This window comes from Calidris pugnax, unplaced genomic scaffold (genome assembly GCF_001431845.1).
Source record: "Calidris pugnax isolate Ruff unplaced genomic scaffold, ASM143184v1 scaffold252, whole genome shotgun sequence".
Lineage (NCBI taxonomy): Eukaryota > Metazoa > Chordata > Aves > Charadriiformes > Scolopacidae > Calidris > Calidris pugnax.
This window is the reverse complement of record NW_015091118.1, coordinates 725,371-748,393: the sequence shown is the minus strand read 5'-3', so window position 1 is coordinate 748,393 and position 23,023 is coordinate 725,371. Positions and strand designations below refer to the sequence as shown.

The 23,023-nt window shown below is 38.1% G+C and overlaps 1 protein-coding gene across 26 annotated transcripts in view; it reads right to left on the bottom strand.

Moving 5' to 3' along the window:
- Window positions 1-23,023, bottom strand: part of DLG2 (discs, large homolog 2 (Drosophila)) — a 1,063,278-nt gene that overhangs the window by 385,207 nt on the left and 655,048 nt on the right. For all 26 annotated transcript variants that reach the window (XM_014958284.1, XM_014958304.1, XM_014958277.1 and 23 more), the window contains one exon: window positions 10,708-10,758. In XM_014958284.1, coding sequence (XP_014813770.1) covers window positions 10,708-10,758 — 51 coding nt within the window. The remainder of the gene's footprint in view (window positions 1-10,707; window positions 10,759-23,023) is intronic.

Sequence of the window (23,023 nt, the reverse complement as noted above, 5' to 3'; positions counted from 1 at the left end):
ACTTTCACAGTGGGAGTATGCTGACTGGGCCTCTCTTCTGCTTTGCAGGTGAGGCATAGGAAATGCGTATTGTGCTCCAAGTGCAACCAGTTAAACTCTGCAAAATTAAAAACCACTCAAAAAATAAATTATTCATAGAATTCAGTCAGAATTCATATATCACATTAAGCTGCGTAAGGTGACTTTCAAGCCGTGCTTGAGACTCACCAGCTAGGTCAAACTCTTAGGGTAAAGCAGTATCTTGCAATATAAAACATGCATGAAGAGCATACAATTGCTTTTCAACTACTTACAGCTTTAGTACACCTGAAGCTACCTTACCCATTTGACATTTAGTTGCAGTTTTAAATATAGGGACTAAATTTGAGAGGAAAAGGTCTATACCATGTAATTCCAGAGAATTTCTACATGCTACAAAGTAGACCATTGTTCCTTCAAAACTTCTTTGCAAAAATGTGTACCAGATCAATTCTTGACCCTCTTTTGACAAGAAAGAGCTTTTCTTCCCTTCATGGTGTCAGAGAGGAGCTGGATGGTAGTTTTAAGTGGAAGACAAACGATCTTCTGACTGCTTCAAATATAACTGCATGAGAATAGAAAATAACTGCAATGCTGCATCCTAAAAGCAGATTAGAAATGTTTATTGTGATACCGTATTACTATGTTATGATGCACAGCCATGACAGTTGTGGAATTCAGTCTGAGTAAACCCGCAGATTATTTCCTCCTTTTTTCTCTCCCTTATTTCTCTCTGTCTTTGCAATGTTATTCCCTACCTCAGTGGCATACTGATTCCTCAAGGTTGAGTGGCCCTCATTTATGCATTACAATTGATTCCAAATTAATAAGAAAAATGAAAGGCAATTTTCTGCGATGCAATACATTGCTTTTTCTGAAGAGACAAATCCAGTACATCAAAGATACCTTTTAAAAATCCTGCCTCAAAAATGACCATCTTTGTTGCAAGATGATTACTATCATCTCCAGAATGATTCATTTTCTACCAGTAAATTGAGGTTTATTGTTCTCATTTATTTAAATTTATGTATCATTTTAAATCTACATATTATTTGCCAATGTCAACTAAGTGAAAACTGAGCTGAACCACTGCTTTGCAGCTCCTTAGTTTGTCATATTTTTTTTTTCTGCTTTGCTTTCTTAATCTTGCTGAAGGAAGATTCCTACATACTTTTTTGGAAAAGCGAGCATCTCAGACACATATATATGTGTGTATACATATTTAGTGTATGTATAGATAGTGTATACATACCCTCCTATTAGTACTCCAGAAGCTTTTGTTCAGAACCGGTATGTTTATTTGGAAATCAATAAATAAAGAGCTTGCACCTCTGCTCATCAGTGAGTAGTGCTGATGGATTTGAAGCATTGCAGGGTGGGACACCCCAGGTTTGCTTGGGTGATATGCTGAGATTGATTTCTACTAGCAGGCTTTTTGTGCCAGTTTGGAAAAACCGAACGGTGTGGAGCAGAATACCCATTTCTTTGCACTTCCTGAAAACTGGGATGCTCTCTGAGCACTCAGAACAGCCCTAAATCTGTGCTAAACTCTCAAACCAACAAAGGATTTCTTCCTGCAAAATTATTTCCAGGCAAAAATATTGTCCAATAATAGAAGGAATGCTAAAGTTCCTGCATCAGCCTAAGAACTAGGATACAGCTCCAAAAGGCTGCCCTGTGTCGCTGTGCAAAGATTGTTTTTATGACATGAACAGTATCTAATGCACACTTATGTACTCCTTTTAGAAACTGCAATATTTTGAAAGTTTACTCTGTAGAAATCTCAGCTACTCATTGCCATTTGCACCTGCAAAGTGTATTCCACTCTTATCCTGGGATGGCACAAGAGACCCCTGTGACACTTTCTGCTCTCCTTCCCCCACCAAGGCAGTTTCACAACCAGTCTGATTCCAGACACGAGTGAGATAAAGCTTGGACTTTGTCAGACAAAGCTAATAGACTAAATAAGCTGAAAGGCCACATCCTAAAGAGTTACATCTAAAGTAAAGACAATTTTCATGTAAAGCCATAAATAATCCAAAAAAAAGCAGCAGAATTACTCACTGCAAACTATTTGGTGATAGCAAGTGAGTTCGGAAATGAAAGGCAATAAATGAGTGATATTACCTGAAAAATAAAATGTCAATATAATAATAATTTAAAAGAAACAGCAGCAGAACATTGCCTCTAGGCAGCTATGACTTGCATGAAATAACTTTTCACATAATAAGTGCCTCAAGGTCTCAGTGATCTTGGCAAAGTTAAAAGGATAACTTTCAAGAAGAAATGTACATGAATAATTATTTTTCCTATACTCACATAGGTAGGTTTTGAATGGTTAAATAAATGCTGCTTAACTTTTCAACTTTTCTTCTTTTTTGATATGGAATATACACCATTACCAATATTGGGGATTTTTTTTTCTGCAGTTGATTTTTAATTCATTGCTATCACTTTCAGAATACTTCATAGTATTGTGTTAAGGCCTTCTTTCTAGTATCTGTATTTCCTAATGACATGCTCTCCCTGAACAAATTCCCTGTGAGTTTTCTTGGTGAAACTCGAAGCAGAGAGTTTAAGTAACTTGAGGATTGCAATTCAATATATTAGAGAATGAAATTTCTTTTACTCCTTGGGGAACAAAATGTCTCAGTGTGTTGAGTGACTTTTATTAAATTTTAAAAAATGTATCAAACAATCTCCAATTTTCTTCTTCTGCTTGAGCATTCTTCAAAGCTTCAACTTATTTTGAAAATGCTGAAGTACCACAGTGAGCTTTCATAACAGACTATGCAGTTATTTAAAACTTCTCACACAACAGAAAAACTCTAATACTCTTCCCTGGACCCGAGGACTCACTGAAACAAATTGTGAATCCCTCATCTAAAGAAATACCCAGAAACCACTATAAGAATTACTATACCCAGCGAATATATAGACCTTCAAAAATAAATATACAAATGAATAGAAGCCTAATTCATAGTAATAAAAATATTCTTTGCCTTGGAAAGCTTGAATCATCAAGTATAAATCTAAACTATGGGTTTTTTTTCTATCTGAAATATAAGCTAGCAGACATGCATGGGAGAGGACATCCTTCACTGAGATAATGCCCTCAGAGGAGTTTAAATGGCATCACAGCGATAAATCCAAGGAAACGGATTTATTCTGATTTAACTGAGCTAGCATCCATGCAATGTTTTTCAGACACTTACATTTAAAAGCAAGATTCTAAGATAACAATATGAAAATATGAATTTCTTTGATAGGCACCCAGAGGGAGCTACATGTATAGCATTATTTCAGCTTCTTTTCCTAATCACAGTGTAGCTATAAACTGTAGAAGTAAAATTTTTTTCCCTAGCCTCTTGTAGCCTTTTCCTCTCCTTCATCTTCCCTTCCTGTGGTTTTGCAGCATTTCTGTTGTGACTATTGGGATGAGAAGTGCTGCCACTCCAGAGCTGGGAAAGGATGCACCTCCTGCACAGCTGTAGCAATGATGAAATATAGGACATTCTTCTGTATAAAGAGAGGCTCAGTGGAAAGCCACGTGCTTTTTTACCATTTGCCCTGGGTAACTCAAATTCTTCTGGTAGTGCATATTCTGAAGCAGTCCAGATCTCCCCCATCTGGAGAGGACAATATTAAACAGACTACTTTTCCTGGTCCTATCACTGCTTTTAAGAAAACTGTGGGCAGATAGTCTGTTCTACTTCACCGCACTCCCAACCTGTACCAATGTGATTGTTAACAGCAATAGCAATAAATAAAAGCATTTTGTTCACTTCTCTAAGAGGGATATAATATTAACAGCTGTTCCTTCACTTCTCTAGCCAATAGTCTTCAGTAAGGCAGTTATGTGGGTTTATTGAGTTTCCAGTCCGAGATACTGAATGTAGAGAATGACAGCTAACAACACTGGGTAGAGGCTTCTGTCCCTCCAAAGGTGCAACCCTCCCTCTCCCAGCTCTTCTGCCTTTCCACACATGCTCCAGAGTGGCACGATTTGTACCTCTACCCAGCACTGGTGGAACAGGCCCCCACAAGACATGCACGGCTCTACAACCAGGAATAGTTCCAGCATAATGACTCTCTGACAGAATAAGAACAGAGAACAAAGTTTTCCAGTGATTAGTTATATTTTGGGTGCCAAATTAGGGCTGCTCTGAGGTGACAGAAAGTCACATGTTTTGGGCGAGTAATGTCACAAAAAAAATCAGGTTGTTCCAAGGAATCTTAATTTAGGTCATTGAACTAAAGCAACGAAATTCTGCACTTGCTTTGGAAAATATTGACCTGGTATTTCAGTGTCACATTATCAGGACTGCACACCAGGCTCCTTCAGTTCCTTTCATCAGCTCGTTCCTGCACAACCTAAGGTCAAAGCAAAATCTGGTGAGGGACAAGAGACGAAAGGAGAACGCAGACCTTGCTTAAGCCATTGCATCCTGGGGCCAGAGAGCCTGCCCTTCCCAATGCTTCAAACCTCTCTGAAGGTAAACAACAACCACTGACACAACAGCCCGTCAGTGCCAACTCTAAGATGTCATTGGAATTAGAAAGCATAAGAGAATTTCCTGCACAGTGATTACATGCACTACACTTAATTTCTTTTTTCATTTTCCAGAACTTTGTGTTACACATACACAGGGAAATACACTGCAAAGACTCTATATGGATACCCAAGAGATGAATTTTTCAAATCGTCTGCACAACATTAAAAAGGTTGGGAGTCGCATTTTCTGTTTGCTGATAACTCAGCTCCATCCATAGATACTTCTGCCTCTTCTTGTAGGCAGACTGCACTGGTACCTTCCAGGAAAAAAATCCTGTGGGCGAGCTTTATTGCACTAAACCCTTATAGGTCACTATTCTACTTCAAACCTGATATAAACTAGCCAATAAGAAGGATTCTGCCTTTTATAAATTATAATTTATTTCAGTCTGAGACTGCAAAAATAACTATCACTTACTCTCACTTAGGAAGCAGGCAGAGCCTGGCAAAGAAGAAATGTAATAAGGGCACCCAGTCAGAAAGCTCTCAATGGTGAAGGAAACATCTACAGTTCTGCAGAAATAAACACTCAGAGAGCAACACTGCATTCAGTGGAGCTTGGCAGGTACCTGAGGGACACCCACTTTAAAGGATTTACCTCCTCCTGTTAGAAGATGTCAGACCACTCCACTGGAGCCGTTGATGGTTGGATATTGGTTTGTACACTCTGGGTTTTCCAAAGGCATGTGCCTATGGCATAAGCTTTTAAACTTTGAAAATACCTTTTCCTAATGGCCGTTTCTTGACCACTCTCTTCCACTCTAAACCACATAAAGGAGGACTTTCCTGGCACTGCATTGTCCTACAATCTCATTACTGAGAGGCTAAAGCCTACTGATGCATGAACAACTGGGATCTTACACCTTATAAAAAGGCAGAAAGCAGATACGCTACTGACTAATAGTGAAAACCCTACTTCCCAGACATACAAGCAAACAGTGGTCTTGGTAGATGACAAGCTGGACTTGAGCTAGCGATGTGTGCTCACAGCCCAGAAGGCCAACTGCATCCTGGGCTACATCCCCACCAGTGTGGCCAGCAGTTCCAGGGAGGTGATTCTGCCCCTCTGCTCCACTCTGGTGAGACCCCACCTAGAGTACTGTGTCCAGCTCTGGGTCCCCCAACATAAGAAGGACATGGACCTGTTAGAGCAAGTCCAGAGGAGAACCACAAAGATGATCAGAGGACTGGAGCACCTCTCCTATGAAAACAGGCTGAGAGAGTTGGGTTTGTTCAGCCTGGAGAAGAGAAGGCTCTGGGGAAACCTTACTGGGGCCTTTCAGTACTCAAAGGAGGCCTACAGGAAAGATGGGGACAGATTTTTTTAGTAAGGCCTGTAGTGATAGGACAAAGGGTAATGTTTTTAAACTAAAGGAGGTACATTCAGACTAGATATAAAGAATAAACCTTTTGCACTGAGGGTGGTGAAACACTGGCCATGTTGCCCAGAGAGGTGGGAGATGCCCCATCCCTGGAAACATTCCAGGTCAGGCTGGACAGGGCTCTGAGCGACCTGATCTGGTTAAAGATGTCTCTGATCAGTGCAGGGGTGTTGGACTAGATGACCTTTAAAGGTCCCTTCCAACCCAACCCCTTCAGTGATTCTGTAATTCTATGATTCTACGATCTCTGCTAAAACAAGATAGATAGATAGAAAAAATAAGACATTGAGGCAAATAAAAATCCTTTTGTCATTGAATACAATTCCCACTGCTCTTCAGCATTCAGTAGAATGCATCTTTCTATATTTTTGCAAACTTCTGCATTTTCACAAAGGAAATTAGTGATGAAAACAGCATAATTAATAGTAAAGGAGTAATTATCTCTTAGGTTTACAAGATACCAAAGTAAAAAAAAGCCCAGGCCTGAAATAAATTAATTACTCCACCAAAATGTACAAGGAATGCTTTTTCCACTGTTTTGTCAGGACTTTTTAAATTTTACCCTTTAAGTTTACTTATGATTACAGTTTTAGCCTTTCTAGTTGATATTTGAGTGGAAACCCAACCCTTTACAGAACAATAATTTTGAACTAGAAAAATGAAATCTCACAGCACTTGATGTCACTGAAATATTGAGTCAAAGGAAAAAAGAGCAGATTTTCAGTCTCTCCACTGAACAGAGTATGTAGTGGCTACAGAAAAAAAAAATATCAGAGTTATCTCAGCACACTACCAGAATTTGTTCTTTTGGAATATCTTTAACCTGATTTTCTAAGGAAATAATTATGCTACATGAGCATCCACGCTTGTTTGTCCCTCTGCTGTAGTAAGCCCAATAGCCAGTTGCAACCAAATCTGAAAAAGTGAGGAGGAAACAACCCACTAAGTTCCTAAAAACTTTGTAAAATGATGTGGTTCATTAAAAACAGTGACATCCTGCAGTGTAACCTGAATTGTTACCATAGGCCACGGAATCCACAGGAGTATGAAAGAAAAAGAAATCAAGACACTTCATGCATGTCTCAACCTTGGGAAAATTCTCAGTAAGAGCTTGACCTGTTCAGATACCAAGGTCAGTCAATCTCACGATGCAAATGCACTGGGAACTTAGATGTCTTTAGTTCCAGTGTTGATAGAATTAACAGTCTAACCCACAAAAAGTAATGTAATTTTACTTTTATACAGATACAGAATGAAAATACGTGCCAAAGCATCAAAAGATTCTGTGAAAACAGCTTTACTAATCATAACTGCCCTCTTTTTTCTCTAATATCTAAAGAATAGGCAAGGTTAGACGAGCAAAAAAGTACTGAGATCTGAACTCAGACGTTGAACTCCGCATGAATCCAACATGAATCATTAAGTTATCCACTGTCTTTCTTTACTTTTCTTCAAGGCAACTATTGATATTGGCTGATATTATGTGAACTTCTATTAAAACCTCTCTTCAGCACATGTCTCCAAGCACAGTGCTGTACCAAGGAGTCAATCAATTAAAACTTTCCCCCAGCTTAGAGAAGTCAGGCTGGGCTTTGTCACAGAGTCTATTCCATTATCTCTTACACTGACCAGTGATTTACAAGTGCCAATTGGTCTCTTGATAGTGCTGGATACGTTTTTCAAGTCCTGCAGTAACGGAAGACTAACATACCTGTGCTAATGTGAGTCATTTTATGTAGAGTTTCCTTTTTACGGTGTCTTGAATAGCCAAGTTAAAGCAGGGTAACAGCTTATTTTAAGGAATTTTGTCTAAGTGTGCATTTGGGCATTGTAGATTATTACAAATTGCCAGGTCTTAGTCTACACCTGGATCTGCATTTTATGCCTGTTAAGTTAGCAGAGAAACTCACATTCTCTAAGGTAATTGAAGGATTTCAAACCTGTGGGCTGTTTGGGTTTTTTTGGAGAAGAGAATTTGTTTGATTTCTCTTAACTGCCTAATTGTGTTACTCAAGTAGGTTCTTATGAGAGCTCTAAACGAGGATCACTTATTTAACAGTGATCCTCATGGGCTCAGGGATTGATGATGGTACTTGATACATGGCTGGCACAACTGGAGAAGAGTAAAAGGATAAGAGCATGCCACTAAAGAGGGGGCTGGCAGAGGCATACTTACAGCTCCCTTAACTCCTGGAATAGCACTGATCACAGCTTTAAGGTGGATCTGCCTCAAATTCATCATTTTTAAAGCTCAAAACCCCGAGTCTTTTTAAACAGTAAACTAGAACACAATATTTTAAATAGAAACAACTGAGCAACATTATGCAAAAAAAAAAAAAAAACAAAGATAAAAAAGCTTTCTACACAAGCCCACTGTATCCTTGCAGTCATTTCTTGGTATGCCAGCCTGGTCTCAGGCAGCCTGGTGATGCTCAGCAAGGTCTGCACTGTCCATCCCCCCCAGTTCTTCAGCAGGTTTCCTTCTGGCATTTTTGGGACCCTGCTGATCTGCTCCCCAGCACCACATGGGACGCATTCTGCCAACACTGACACAATGGTCCTATGTTATCCCAAGGGACAGATCCATCTCATCATCCTGGGGAAAGGCTCATACTTAAGCCAGTAATTCCCTTCAGGAATACATTCCAGAAATTCATGTCACCTATTGATGAAGGTGACCTCCTACAATTAAATTAATGGTGTCCTTGCCAAGTCTATAGAGACTGGGAGATTCCCTGAAGTATTCCATCCTTTACCACATTCCCTTTCATTCTACTATAAAATAAAAGCAGGAAAGAGTGCAAAAGCCCTAACAGACCTTCAACTGATTTCTCTTTTACATCCTAAAACCCTTTGAACTATATCAAAATGTGGATAAATGTCATGAAGAAAATATCTGATTGTTTTGGGGATGCAGAATTCTGTAGCTTGGATAACTGGACCTAAATGGAAAGTTTATTACCAACTGTTTGATATGGGCAAACTACATTTTTATCTCTCAACAGCAGCAACCTTAAAACATTTTGCAGTTTTGCCATTAAATACAGAGAGATGATTTTCCATCTAATTTCTAAAAGCAGTTTTGTGGAAGAAAATGGGTAATCAACATAGAGAATGTCTTTCTTCTGAAAATGCTTTTAGTCTAACATAAATGACAGCTATTTAAAGGCAATCACTTGTGTTTTATATCTCACACAAAAACCAGCAGACACAGTACCCTGCCTTTGAGACAAAACACTAATACATGTGACAGAACATTTCAAGCAGCAATAATCAGAAACCACAGATTCAGCAGCATCCAGAAAACAACTGAAATATCCTCCACTTAAATCTGAAGCTTTTTTTTTGCTATTGTTGATTGGTCTTTAACTAACATCATGTGGTATTATATCATGAATACCTAATTATCTGCATCAGACAGGTACAGGAGATGCAAATCACCTTCATTCTGCAATATGTACACTGATAACTTACACATCTATTAAAAATAAAGTGGCTTTCAAAATATCACCCAGGAGGCATGTGTTCTGTTCAGTGACCTTTGGAAACTCTAGTCCAATGAATAACTAGTGATGCGCAAATAAGTTGAGAGACAGTACATAAAAAGTGCCTATAACCTTATATGTTACCCGCTATGAGGATGGCTATGGTAAAAAGATATATTGCTCTTCCATAATTTGCCTGAGAGAGCAAATCAATGAGAACATAAACTTGTAACCCTTTAAGTGGAATGGTTATGAAATTCATTATCCTGGACAATTAAAAATATAACATGCAAAAAAAAGTGCAATGAATTGTATAATCTAAGTATCTAATTTAATGGTAGTTTGCTACCTTACAGGCATTTGTTCATGTGGCATCAGTCACATCTTGGTAAATCCAGCCTTGCATTCAAACATTTTATGTAGAAAAAAGCACAAGTGTGTTTGCTTCAAGGTGATGAAACTTCGTATTAAAAGGATTACGGTAGAATATTGAAGGAATTCAGCAATGACAATCTTGCATCCATTAGAAATCTCAGTAAACGCTATGATACATGAAAAAGCTTAGACTTTCTTTCTCAAACAACATGTGGCCCATCTGGTCTTGATCTTGTGACAAACGAAGCCCACAGTCTGAAGAAAACAGTTATGTAACCAAAAGGCAAGGAAAACCCACCAAATCCAGGAAGATATGATGCAGCACAAATTTTATATTTCTCTCTTATTTTGTGCTACTTTTAAACCACACTGCCAACAAAACCTTCACTGCCAGCCCTGATTATAGCTCATGTAATTCAGACTTGCATAAACACGTTCTTTACACAGAGATATATGGACCACAGCTTTTATACAGCCATTTCAACATTAGAAACACTTTCTCAAATTCTGTTTTATGGTATAAGACTTCTATTATCATGCACATGTGTAAGGATATCAAAGAGGCTAAAAGATAAAAGATTCCACTATTCCAGCTTGCAAGCTAAAAGGGAGTTACCAAGTCACACGGGCTCTTCCCAATAATCAAATATCTAGTCAAGCACTGAGATAGTTGATACTGGTCTGCCAGTAGCTATACCTGAAACATTTTAAAAACATGAAAAGCTTACCCTGTTGTAGCACTCACATTTTTATAGTTTAGAATAACAGTGGAAATCTTTATTCAAAATCTAAGTAAGTTTATTTTTTAACTACTTTTAATTTTATAAGTAATTGCATTATTTGTATTCCAGATTATATTTTTTCCTACAAGAGAAGAATAAATTGTACTTACCCTCTCCAAAGTAATTTCTTCAAATTCATATTCAATTTCTGTTCCATTGACCTAAAGAAAAAATAAAATCAGACAATTCCTTAAATGCACATGGAAGGTAATTTGGTAGGGTTATTGCACAGATGTTCCAGTATGATCAGGTTACTGAAGCACATATTTCAACATAAAGGTGAGGCGATCTAAATTGTAGACTACTTAGCCCCCTTTGTCTTTAATGCCATGCAACCAAGCCTATAAACTGGAAAACAGGAAAAGTTCAGTATGTAAAACACTGAAATAATGGATAACTAAGTCACTTACATAATATGACTGATATTTGATATAGCATGTTCATGGACTACGTGCAAATGTTTAAATAGTTTCCAAGGTAATAGTTCCATGTCAAAAATAGAAGACGCGTTTCTAAAAATTATTCTCACAAATGGAGAAAGATTAATTATTCATTGCCTTACGAGCTCCAATTTACTTTGTGATACAAAAACAGACAGGAAATGCATAGTACTTATGTAAAAACCACTCACTGATACATATACTGAAATACATCTTGTTTACTATATTAACCTAGGGCAAGAACATGACAGAGGACCTTTGCAATAGACAGCTGAATGGCAAAAAGGCACTGAATGTTAATGCAATTCTTACGCTGAGTTTCAGTGTCAAAATAAATTAAGCTACAAAATGTAGAGCACCAAAATGGATTGCACTGGACAAGAAATCTATCAGCTGAAGACATGACACTGATTTAAGCAGTATTCTGAAACCTTGTTCCAGTCTGACATGGATTTTTTCTGTCCCTCTAGGCAACTCACTTAACACCCCTTTCTTAGTTTCCTTATTTCTTAAATGGGTAGAGTACCACATCTGAGAAAGCTACAAAAGCTGTTTATATCGTAAATAAACTGCAGAGTAATGAAAATACTTCTATTATTAAAATCTCAGAAGAATTTCAAAGTGTCCCTTAGCTAAAACTAGTCAGGTGTTTTTTTTATCTGGCCAGAAAATATTGATTAATCAAAAATAATATAGATATTGTTCAGGAACCATGCTGGTTTAGGTTTTGTGATGACTGCATATTTCCTGGAAAACAGTTTTGCTTTAGTGTTTATTTAATTTATACTTAATGAAAAAAAAATATAAGAGCAAAAGTGAAGTGAGGCATTATGATTGGCTTAATCTTGGAGGAACAAATTTGTTATTTCTCAGAACAAGAACATTTATTACTCCTCCCCACTCCCAGCTGCTAATTTTCTGTATTAGTTTTTTAACTGCAATCAGAAAACACTGTACACAAATCATTCTTTATCTAGTCAAGCACCTTTCAAATGTAATTAGGTACTTCTCTTGTGAATATTATAACTAGCTACATGTATCTACCAAACAAAAGCTTCCTATAAAAGCCACCAACTCTTTAATTTGTCTGCAATTCAAAATCTGATAAACCATGAAATCAGTAATAGAAATACAATCTCCAGAGTCTGTGTTCAAAAGGAAAGGGGCAGAAAAGTCCAAACAAATAACCCATGCTTAACAATGAAAGGAAAACACAGCATCAAGGAATAAAATATTTAATACATACATAATATTTGTATTTTTTACATTATTACAATTTGGTAATCACATTACAGTACACTAAAACTAGATCTGAACAAAAATTTTACTGTAGGATGTTTTCCTGTTCTATGTTACCGCTTTAATGCTTTCTGCTTAGACTCTTTTATTAGTATAGGCAACTTACTAGTATGAACAGCTTTATAGCTACTCCATTTTTCATCCTTTCTTGTCTAATGATAATGAAATCAAAGCTATCTATATGTCTCTGTTTTCATGAACTTCTCTTTCATCTTAGGTTGGTGGATAGCTCTGATCTACGTCTTCAATTCCTCAGTCTTGCTCTATAAAGCTGTCTTTGCTTCACTGCTTATAATCACTTTTCCTTTGCATTAAAAACTCGTTAGTGCAGCAAAATGGGAAAAAGAGGGACATGAGAAGTGAGCAACCTCTGTACGAAGATGAAAGGAGAAAACACAAGCTGAATACTCAATTTCTATTTGCGCACAAACAATATCTTGATTATGATCATCTGAGGGGTTTCTTTTATCATCCGCAGTCACAATTCCAATAAGGTCTTCAGTTCAAATCGCCCTTAATCGCAGCTGAAATCCATTATCAGGTTCCACAGCAGCAGGGATGATATGAATTAAAAAGCTGATCTTGATCCAACTCCTTTTGTTATTTAAGCATATATATCTACATATGCATTTCACTGCCCTGTTTTCTTGCTGGTTACTCAGAAGACCAATACAGTTATTTTGTAAAGGGTCTAATAAGATTTTGCACCTACCTGAGGCAGGTGGAACGATGATGTATGCAGTACCATGCATTGCTAGCACCATTTTATTTCACATTTAGACTCTCTGGCTGCGCCTACACTGCTAATTTAGAGTCAATTTTCAGCCAAGTCTCAGTGCTTAAGGCTGTTTCTGTCTGGAGCCTGCTGGAAACAAATAGCCAAGGAGTGAGCCAAGAGTTAAGCAGGAGGAGAATCATGGCTCCAGCACTGGAACTGGCTTGTTGGTCCTCTCATTTAGCAGCACACGGACATACCCTCTGTTTTTGCCCATTCTAACTTGACAGTCTCTGGCCTGACAAAGCACCTAAACAAGCCATCTGAACCTACAACTTCCATTTCTTTCAAGTAGTGGGCAACTGTTCCTATGTCTCTCTTCACAGGAGTTTCCTGAATTCTGGTTTTATATCAGATTGCAGCAAGAACACACAGCAAAATTTACTATGGCCTGTAGGGTATTAGATAAATATGAAAAATTCTAGACATTTTTCATATGGGTTTCTCTTCTCCTCCACAGCCAAAAAAATTCACCAGAATTTTCCATATTTCAGTTTGGTAATATTCTTTCCTATCTTGCAGGAGTGCAAGGTTGAAAAAAACAGATATCTTTAAACTCAACTAAATTGTGATATTTATGATGATGAAATGGGAGGTCATCAACCAGCTCTCTTTATACTCAGTGAGAAGAAACAGGCCCTTCTAGGTTGTAATTGAGTTCATCCTACACTAGATACCTCAGGTAGGTCAGATGAATTGAGCCCCTGAGGTTTCCTTTCACTGTGTACAGACAGAGTCTAAAAACGATGCGTAATGTTTGGTGAGCACTTGCCTTAAACCTGTTTTCTCTCCATTACTCCTAACTATGGATTGGTAACAAAGTTCTGCTTAAGGGATGCCGGATGTCTTTCATAATTATACACCAGTGAAAGGCCAAATCTCTGGTTTAGCAGCTTTTCTGATTGCTTTTTTGGGCTTGTCTGCACCTGTAACTGGCAGCACATGCATGCCGTGACATCCAGCACCTGCTCCCACAAGCCCAACCAGTCAGGATGTCTTCAAGGAACAATTCAGCCTCTCCCCTTCTCCAAAAGCCCAAAGCCAAGATACATTGTTGTTGTGTTCCCTCTCTTATTTGGTACACTGATGTCACCACTTTGGAGAAAGATTGTTCAATACCCGTGACAGTACCAGCACCAGAGGACTCTGGCAGAAGTGGCTACAAGGTGTAAAAGATGAGGCCCACTGGAGGACACAATCAACCACATCCCTTCTTGAAGGCACAGAGTCTGGAATCAAAATGTGTCTTATTCAGGAACATGTTTTATTTCCAGCAAAAAAAAAAAAAAAAAAAGATATCGATGACCAGGCCTAAATATTAATATTTAAGTGCTACACGAGGAACAGGTCCTCATGAGACCTCCAGATAATTTTGAGGGCTTTTGCTGCTCTATTGTTCAGAAGCAGCATCATCGACAAGGTGGCTTCTCAGTCTCCTGACCTTACATATACTAATGATATGGATTGTGATGAGCTTACAGCCCCTGTAGAATAAGTTACCATAATTCAACTAAGACCCAATGTTTAAAGGAACTACTTGCAAATCGAGATTAACAGTTGCCGTTCATTTATATCTGCACCTGTTACACTGGAGGACTCTCCCAGACTTTTGACAAGGAAATGCCTTTAAGAAAGAGATGTAATGTATGGTAGCTGCCTAGATTCCAGTGCTCAAGAGATATTTCCTGGTGAAGCTCTAATCACTACCAGAGTTCATTTATCTTTCCAAGAAGAAAACACTATTCACCTTCAGATGACACGTTTTTTCAGGAGAATGAAAAATAAGGAACTGGTAAAAAAAGTTTTTCATATACCATTTTGTGAAAAACAAATAACAGACCACCAAAATTAGGACCTGAAAAACTCAGTTCTGTTTGTTCCTTTATGTGCAGAATTTTACTTTCCGGGAAGTTTCTCTGATTTAGTGCAGTTTAAGGATGGCATAAGCAGTTGATGTAGTCCCTTAATGAAAATGAGTTCTACAAAATATGACAGATTCCCGAAATACCTAGGAAAAATATTGTTAGGTTTTTCATTTTCATATACCCTTTCTCTTTGTTAAGACTTTTATAAATATGTTTTTTTCATCATAATAATAATTTGATACTCTCTCTGAATTTCTGCAATTATTTGATTTGATAGACCTGTTTATACTCAAACAAGTAAACATTGCCAAATTCTTTCTTGCTATACTTCTACACTTCTACAATTGCATCCACCCACTCAATAAGATAAAGATGTCATCATATGAATTTTAATGAAAAGAACTGGCAACAGCAGCATCAAAACACACTTTATACAACTGTAATTTTTCAAAACCACTGCACCTATTCTTTCCAATAAAATTTATGTCAGTAGAACTGTTTGTTATGCTTAGTCTTATATTCAAGAAGAGATTGTTTTGCCTAAAAATTACATCTGTAAACTTTTATTACAAACAAACCCCATTTTAATTACATTTAATTGGATATTGTTTTTCTGCTGTCTTCAAGAAAGAAGACTGTTGCTTCTACTTTTATTATCATATGCATAGGAAGATAACAACCCTGCCACTGATCTTCACTCAACATGCAAATGTTATACTTATGGCTGTATGGTTTCACCAGTTGCTACCCAAACCTGACCAGAATACAATATTGCCAAATTCTTGTTGTACAAGTAGCCCTAGGATATATTTGTTCTTTAAAAATTTCCAATTTGCTGCATAATTAAGACAGTCCATTTGACATTTCAGAACCATCAAGGTCATTTGGGTAATTTAACGAGTATAAGATTTAAATAGCCCTTCATGATTTCTGTTTTATCAGCAAGACCAAAGAGTGATCCTTATTTAGCCCTCTGCCATCTCCAGATGTAGGTTATTTCTTCAATAATTGTCAAAGGAAACCTGCTGATGTCCTTTTGATCATTCCAAGATCATTAAAGGTTTCTCACTACATGCAAACACACAGAAAACAGTCTCCTGTGTTCTCTGATTTAAAATATAATGATTTTGTGTTTTCAAGCTGTCCTAAAGAGGCTGCCAGAAAGTTTTTCAGGCTACTCTTCTTTATGTAAGTGAGTGCATTTTATGGGTTTTTTATACAAGAGGTCCCACATCTATATTCAATCACAGTGCATAACTAAGCCCACTTCCTTCTTTTCACCCGTATCTCCTTTGGGAAACAAGGACAGTACGTTAAGCTCTTTGAATGAAAATTTATCATAACTGAAAACTTTCTTGTCATAATATGACTGTTCCGGTGTGAAGAATGAAGAGTGAAAGACCATATGGTTTGGAAAGAAATTTATACTTTATGAGGAATAGGTGTTACAGTGTATGTGCCACTGACTTGTTGATCCTTGCACATACGCCTATAGAGCACTGGACCCTCAGTCATGTTACATCCTTTAGGGAAGATATCACCTTTAACACATAATAACAGAGCTCCAAGAATTCAAATCCAGCTCCTGGTCAACACCTGTAAATATCTGCAGCACAGTCATGAACAACTTGTATCGTGCTCAAAGGGCGCTTTTTTTGCTCATTCATTTCTTCTTAGATGTTTCCTATATCCTTCTCCAAGTCTTTGTTTTAAGTCATCCCTCTTCACTGCTTGTGTACCATACTCATCCTTTCCTCTCTTCTTCCTCCTGGGTCTTCCTCTACCCTGGGTTTTCTTGTTTTCATTCTTTCAGAAAAAATACCCATTTAGCAAGTAACCATTATCGCTCTTCTCTGGTTGATTCCCAAATCCCTAATTTTATCTCATCCTACCTCATTTCTCAAATCTTGTTCAGAACAAAATCAAATTTTCTCTATCCTTTATGAATCACCATCCCCAAACTCTAATCACAATTTCTCATGTCTCCACCTCAGCCTCCATTGTTTTCTCTGATTTTCATTCTTTTCATGCTTTTCACTTGTTTCTTCCTCTGTTCATTTCCATTTCTCATCCACACAGATGCACACACATACATACCGAATTAAACATACTTTATATAGTCCCACTTCATCCAAAGGATCCATGATCAGCTTTCCACCTTCTCATCTTTTTCAACTAAGCTATAAAAAAAATGTTCTCCCATAACACCTACTGAGTCACTCATACAGTCCATGTACCTTGGTTACTTTCACTAATATGCTTCAATTGCTTAACCACAGTTTCAAAATCTTGTTCAAATAAGGGATTCTCTTCTGGATTCTGCTACTTACTGCTTTCACAACCCTTTCCCCTATTCAGCAACAATTTAGATTTTTTTTTAGCTGTTTTGCTTCCACAGATCTGACACTTTCTACACTCTGAAAAACATATAACTTGATACTCTCCTCCTAGGTATTCTAACTATTTTATGTGGCCTATGTGTTACATGATAAAATGTGAGCCATCAAATTTTCCTTCATCTTCTCTTTGTTTTGCCCATATTCTGATGTTGGCATATACACCACAGAAGAAAGTACCTGTATGTTTGTAAGTACTCGATATATTTAAAGCAGACCCATCACAAAATTCCCAGTTTCTTAAGCATAATCAAAGCAGACCAAAGCACAGACCATGATTTCAAATGGGGTTCACAGTAAATGGAGATGAAATTACATCTGTGTGTGAATTCTCTTTAGGCGAAAGAAGAATGCGCATTTCAGCTTTTGTACTTACAACCTTCTCTCTTACACCAAGAGAAATTCAGATGCCATCATACTACCTATTTAATAGGTAGAAATCTAATTTAAGCAGCCATCAAGGCTTTTTTCCACAGGCACTGTAAAGAGGAATCAAGAGGGGGTGATTTATGCCTTAGTCTTTGGATGAAATTGCTATTCGATGAACCTGTGTCTTCCCACTGACTATATGGAGGAACTTTAGACTCTTAGGGTTTGCAACCTAAAAAAATAATTTTGTAAAATTCCTTGGTTTTCTTTATCTTAAATTTATATACATTTATACATCAGTGCAGGAATTTGAAACAGAGCATTCCAGAGGACTGGATACAGTTATCTCTTTCTGCAAAGTTAGATTATTTCTGGTGCAATTCAGGTCATTTACTGTACAGCTTCAGAAGTTTGCAGTCACTCTGCCTTCCATTTTCTTCTGTGCTGCTGCCATTGCTGGGACCTTAACATAACAGTTATCATAAACTCTCAGTTTGTCAGATTCCTATATCTCTGGCCCATTTCGGTTTTAGAAGAAAATCCATCAAACTTTTCAAAAGTCTGAACAGTTCATACATTTCTAGAAATTATTTTTCTGTGTAGTATTTCATTCCATGCACAAGATACATAAAAATGGAAAATTGCTGTTGCTTGATTGACCTTATTTCATCAACAAAGATTATGAAATACTTGTAACTTGGGACTTGCAAGGCTATTTTAGCAATGTTTAATACTGCAATTTGCATAATTTTATCTAAAGAGTTGGTAGCTCAGAGTGTTTAAAAGGCTAATAATTAATACATAAATTGTGGGTTAAGTCTGATTCAACACTTAAGATAAAATTTTCTTCCGTTTTTAGGAAGAAATCAATAACATATTAAATGGCAAAATTTTAGGCAAGGAAAGAACAGCAATAATTCACTGCATTCTTTGACATCCATTGCATGTTTATGTAGCAATCATATAATGAAATATATATAATATACATAATGAGCAGGCCCCATTTCCTCAATAAATAAATATACATCCAACATAATCTCTTGCAATTTGTTAATTTACAACGTACTCTGACTCATATTTTTGAGCCTAAAAATGTCTCCCAGTAGCTTTGTTGACCTTTGAGAGTTAATACTCCCCTCCCTGCTCTCTTACCCGTCTGCCTTTGAACAAACCACAATCAATATGGCTTCTTATCTTCTCATGTGTTAACTCTTGCACAAGTACTGAGGCTAAACTGTACCGTCAATAACACTGGTGCAATCCCATGGGTGTCACTGGGCTTGTATCAGTGTAACGGACGTTACATCTATGCATCTGTGGATGCACTTACACCTGCAGGAAAGAGCAGGCCTGAAAAGGCAAAGAAAATACTTGCACAAATAATAAAAATGAGTAATAAGGAATATTCACATAAATAAAGTATATCTACACTTATAAACAAATATTCATGTATTCCACAGGACAAGCTTTTTACGCATGAGTCATTTCACAAGTATGTTTATAGCAGCAGAAAGGTTCACTATTTCTCTTAAAATCTTGGAAGACTCTAGTGTATATATGGGCAGGGCACCACAGTCCTCTGCACTCTACAACTAAAAGCATAACAGAACAGCTCCCTCATGCCCAATTAATTTTGCTGCAGAAAAAAACCCCACAAACAAGCAAGCAAACAAAGAAACAAAAAAACACAAAATGACAATCTGAATGGCTGAGACAAAGTCAAAGTGGTTTTCTGCTCCTCCTCACAAGCCCAGGGAAAGAAAATGGATGTAACTGTTGCTCACAGAGATTAACAGTGCACACTCTGAGAAGCAGCTAATACAGCACAACTGATCATCAGTCACAATCTAAGCCTAGCCAAAATTCGGCAAATTGTTCCAAATGCTTCTCAGCTTTCTTGGTAGGAAATACTGCTTTCCATCAGTCTGAGAGAAATTTCAGATTTTCATAAAAATTTCTTCAACTTAATCTAAGAAGAGAGGGAAAAATCATTTTTATCCACCTTCAGTTGCATTTCCAATTCAAAGATGGGATCTTGAAAGGTGAACGTGAATGTTACTTTTGAAATCATTTCTACACTGTGCCTCAGTATTCTAAGAAAAGAAAAGCAATGATGCTTTTAAGGTTATCAGCAGCAGAGATGCTTTACTTAAGCACTAAGGGAAAAGCCAAAAGAAAGCTTGAGAAAAATGCTGACGCATAATGCTCTTTAAAACAAGCACAAAAAGCTTGCACTGCACAATAAACTCCCTCAGATTAAGAAAGCAGTGTCGGTAAAAAACCTATGGTAGAAAAACTACTCAAAGAATAGCTTTAATACACTAAAATGCACAACTCCAACACAGAAATACTTTGAAAATGTTTAATGTTATGTAATCCCACTTTAAAATGTCAAGTGTTGCATTGGCTCTTTTCAGAAGTAGAGCATAATTTACCCATTATTGGAAGTATCTTTAGTATGTTCTCCATAGGCTTCCTGACATAATGGAACTTACGATTTCCACATCTAAACTGTCAACTACCTGGCAGCAGAGATTTGGAAAATATTCTGGTTCTTATCTCACCAACATGTAATAAAGTTAGTGGTCAGTGATCACCATAGGTAGATTTGTGTATAACATGTCTCCTGGACATCAAATTCCCTAATATCCATGAGGCCACTAAACAGGCATTCCTGGGCTTTACTACATTGTATGTGCTCTAACCTGTCCGCTCCACAGATGTGTTATTTTTCAGGACTGAATTTTTTCCTGCCTCATCCCATATTTGGGATCTGGAGTGTTAGGGTATGTGATAAAAGCTCTTCTGCCCCCAGAAAGGAACACAGAGAGTCAGCGGCAGGTGAAGGAGCTCAACTAACCCCCTGCCTGGCTGCTCCCAGGCTCATCACAGGAGCCATCAGCCCATCAAAGCTGCACAAACATAAGCAGAGGCACAAGGGTAGGTGGAAGAGCCCCTGTAGCCCCGTCAGAGACCAGTCCCCTTCCAGGGAAGCCTTAGCCCCATGGGCTAAGAGTGACACCCAGCACTATGGGTAAGCTGAGAGCACCTTATAGTCTGGGGAGCATACCACTGCCTATGGGGGTGGGACACAGGGTGGGATGCAGGGAACAACCATCTTGGTATGTTAACGAGACTTAAAAGATTTTTAGGGGAGGAACCAAAGCTGGGGAAAAAAGAGGGATAAAGGTGGCTTGGAGAGGAAGAAGCATAGGAAAACAGGGGTAAGGGGATAAAAGGGGCTGCTCACAGGTAAACAAGGCTGGTCAGTGCTTTTCCATGTCCTTGTCCTGTGCCTACTGAGCATCGTCTGTCATGTCTTCTATTAAACTTCCTTTCTACTTATTTTCTTAGTGGAGGGGTGCTCTATTCTGTGTGTGTGGGTCTGGGTGTGACTGTATGCGTATTGGGGGTCTGTGGTACCAGCAGCTGGAGTGTGAGAGGGTGCCTGTGGCAGTGGGTGATTGCCAGCAAACATCAAGCTGGGCTAGCTGGTGAGTAGGTGAAGCCATCAGAGCCAGGGTGTGTGTGTAACTGGATGTGAGACAGCTGGAGGAGTTGGGTACTGGAAGGACAAGAGGTCCATAAGAACTGCCCAAGAGACGTTAGGATCCAGGGGTTGACCAAGACACCCATTTGTGTGTGTTACTGTGCAGGTGGAAGAGCAAGGATCCAGGGCCAGCTACTGGATGGATTGTATGTCTAAGCTCAGTTACTGGAGGAATCCACAGAGGGGTGTGTGTGTTGGGGGTGTGTGTGTGTATGTGCTGGTGCATGCAAAGGGGTCTGTACCAGCAGCTGGAGAGGACTTGCAGCCTCAAGGGCTTGCACACTTAGCTGCCAGCATCTGGGACAGCAAGGATCTGGGGCCAGCTCTACTGAGCTGACCAAGTGTCCAAACCCAACTACTGGCAATCTTCACACTGTACATATGTATATATACATACATATGGGGGAGGAGAACACAATGAGGCCACTGGTGGGTCTTTTCTTTGTGTGAGTGCTGACTGCATCTGTGTGGTTCTGTTCAGCCACGTGTATACTTCTATACGTGTCCTCTTCCTGTGCGTGCTAACTGGGAACACAGGCTCAGCCTTGCCACTGGCTGGACACTGGGGCACAGAGTTGCAGCAGCCTCACCTTTACTAGAACCCCCTAACAACCTGCAATAATTCTTGCACGTTCATTGCAATAATAGTATTTTTTACTATACTAATAAGCCTAAACTGAGAAAGAAAATTGTTTAACTTTGCAGGCTCGTGTTCATTGCTAGGTACCTGCTATTTTCACCAAAGCAGAAAGATAAAAACTGTGACAGGGAAAGCTATTTTCATAATCTTTTTGAGTCACTTTTCACTAAGAATTGTTGGGAAAGAACAATGGCTATAAAGAGACCTGGAAATAAGAAACTGCGCTCAAAGTGTGGATGATGGCAAACTACATAGAATGTTAAAGCTTTAACACTAGTAAAGCAGGGGAATGCCTACAAAGCAGACCAAAAATCAATGAGGAATACAAGAATTGGGTAGAAAGTAAAGTATCATCTATTTTCCTCCTTAGATCTGCCTATAAAGATAAGGTTCATTGAGACATGTCATCAAAATGGGGGTCGAGATCCTGACTAAAGACCAATCTGCCTTATTGATGAGACCAGTCTCCTTAAGTCATGAGAATGACTCCTGGACATTGGTCCCTCTTTTGAAAGAAGGATGGACATCTTTCAACAATCTCAAGATATATGAAAAAATGTTCCATAAACTAGAATATATTTGTGTCCTTTGACATGAAAATCAAATGACTGGAGAACAAAAGAGGAACACTCCTCTGACTTATTTTACATACAAACTTCAAAATAATACACAGTACCTCTAAAAAGAAATGAAACAGTATTGAAAGCACCAGCTGCAAATTACATTTGTTCTTCACTGGGGGCATAACAAGAGGTCATATGGATAGTTGGAGACTTTAACAACAATTTATAGAGTAAGAAAGAGCACTATTAAGATAATAGCAATCTGCTTCTACTGAAGAGAAAGATGATGGTGAAATCAGTGTGATTAATCAACCTTGTACACTGGACATTATTTGAAAAATTATTATAGCTCAATAGTTTGAAGATAAACTCAACATGCTTTGCTCACCTTTCCATCACCTTTGCAAAGTCTAAGTCCTGAATTTGGACATTATACAAGATTAATTTTGTTATGACCACATTACTGCCCAATTAAGCTGTGTAAAGAATGAAACAATGACACTTGCCAAAATCCAATAAAGTGACGTTT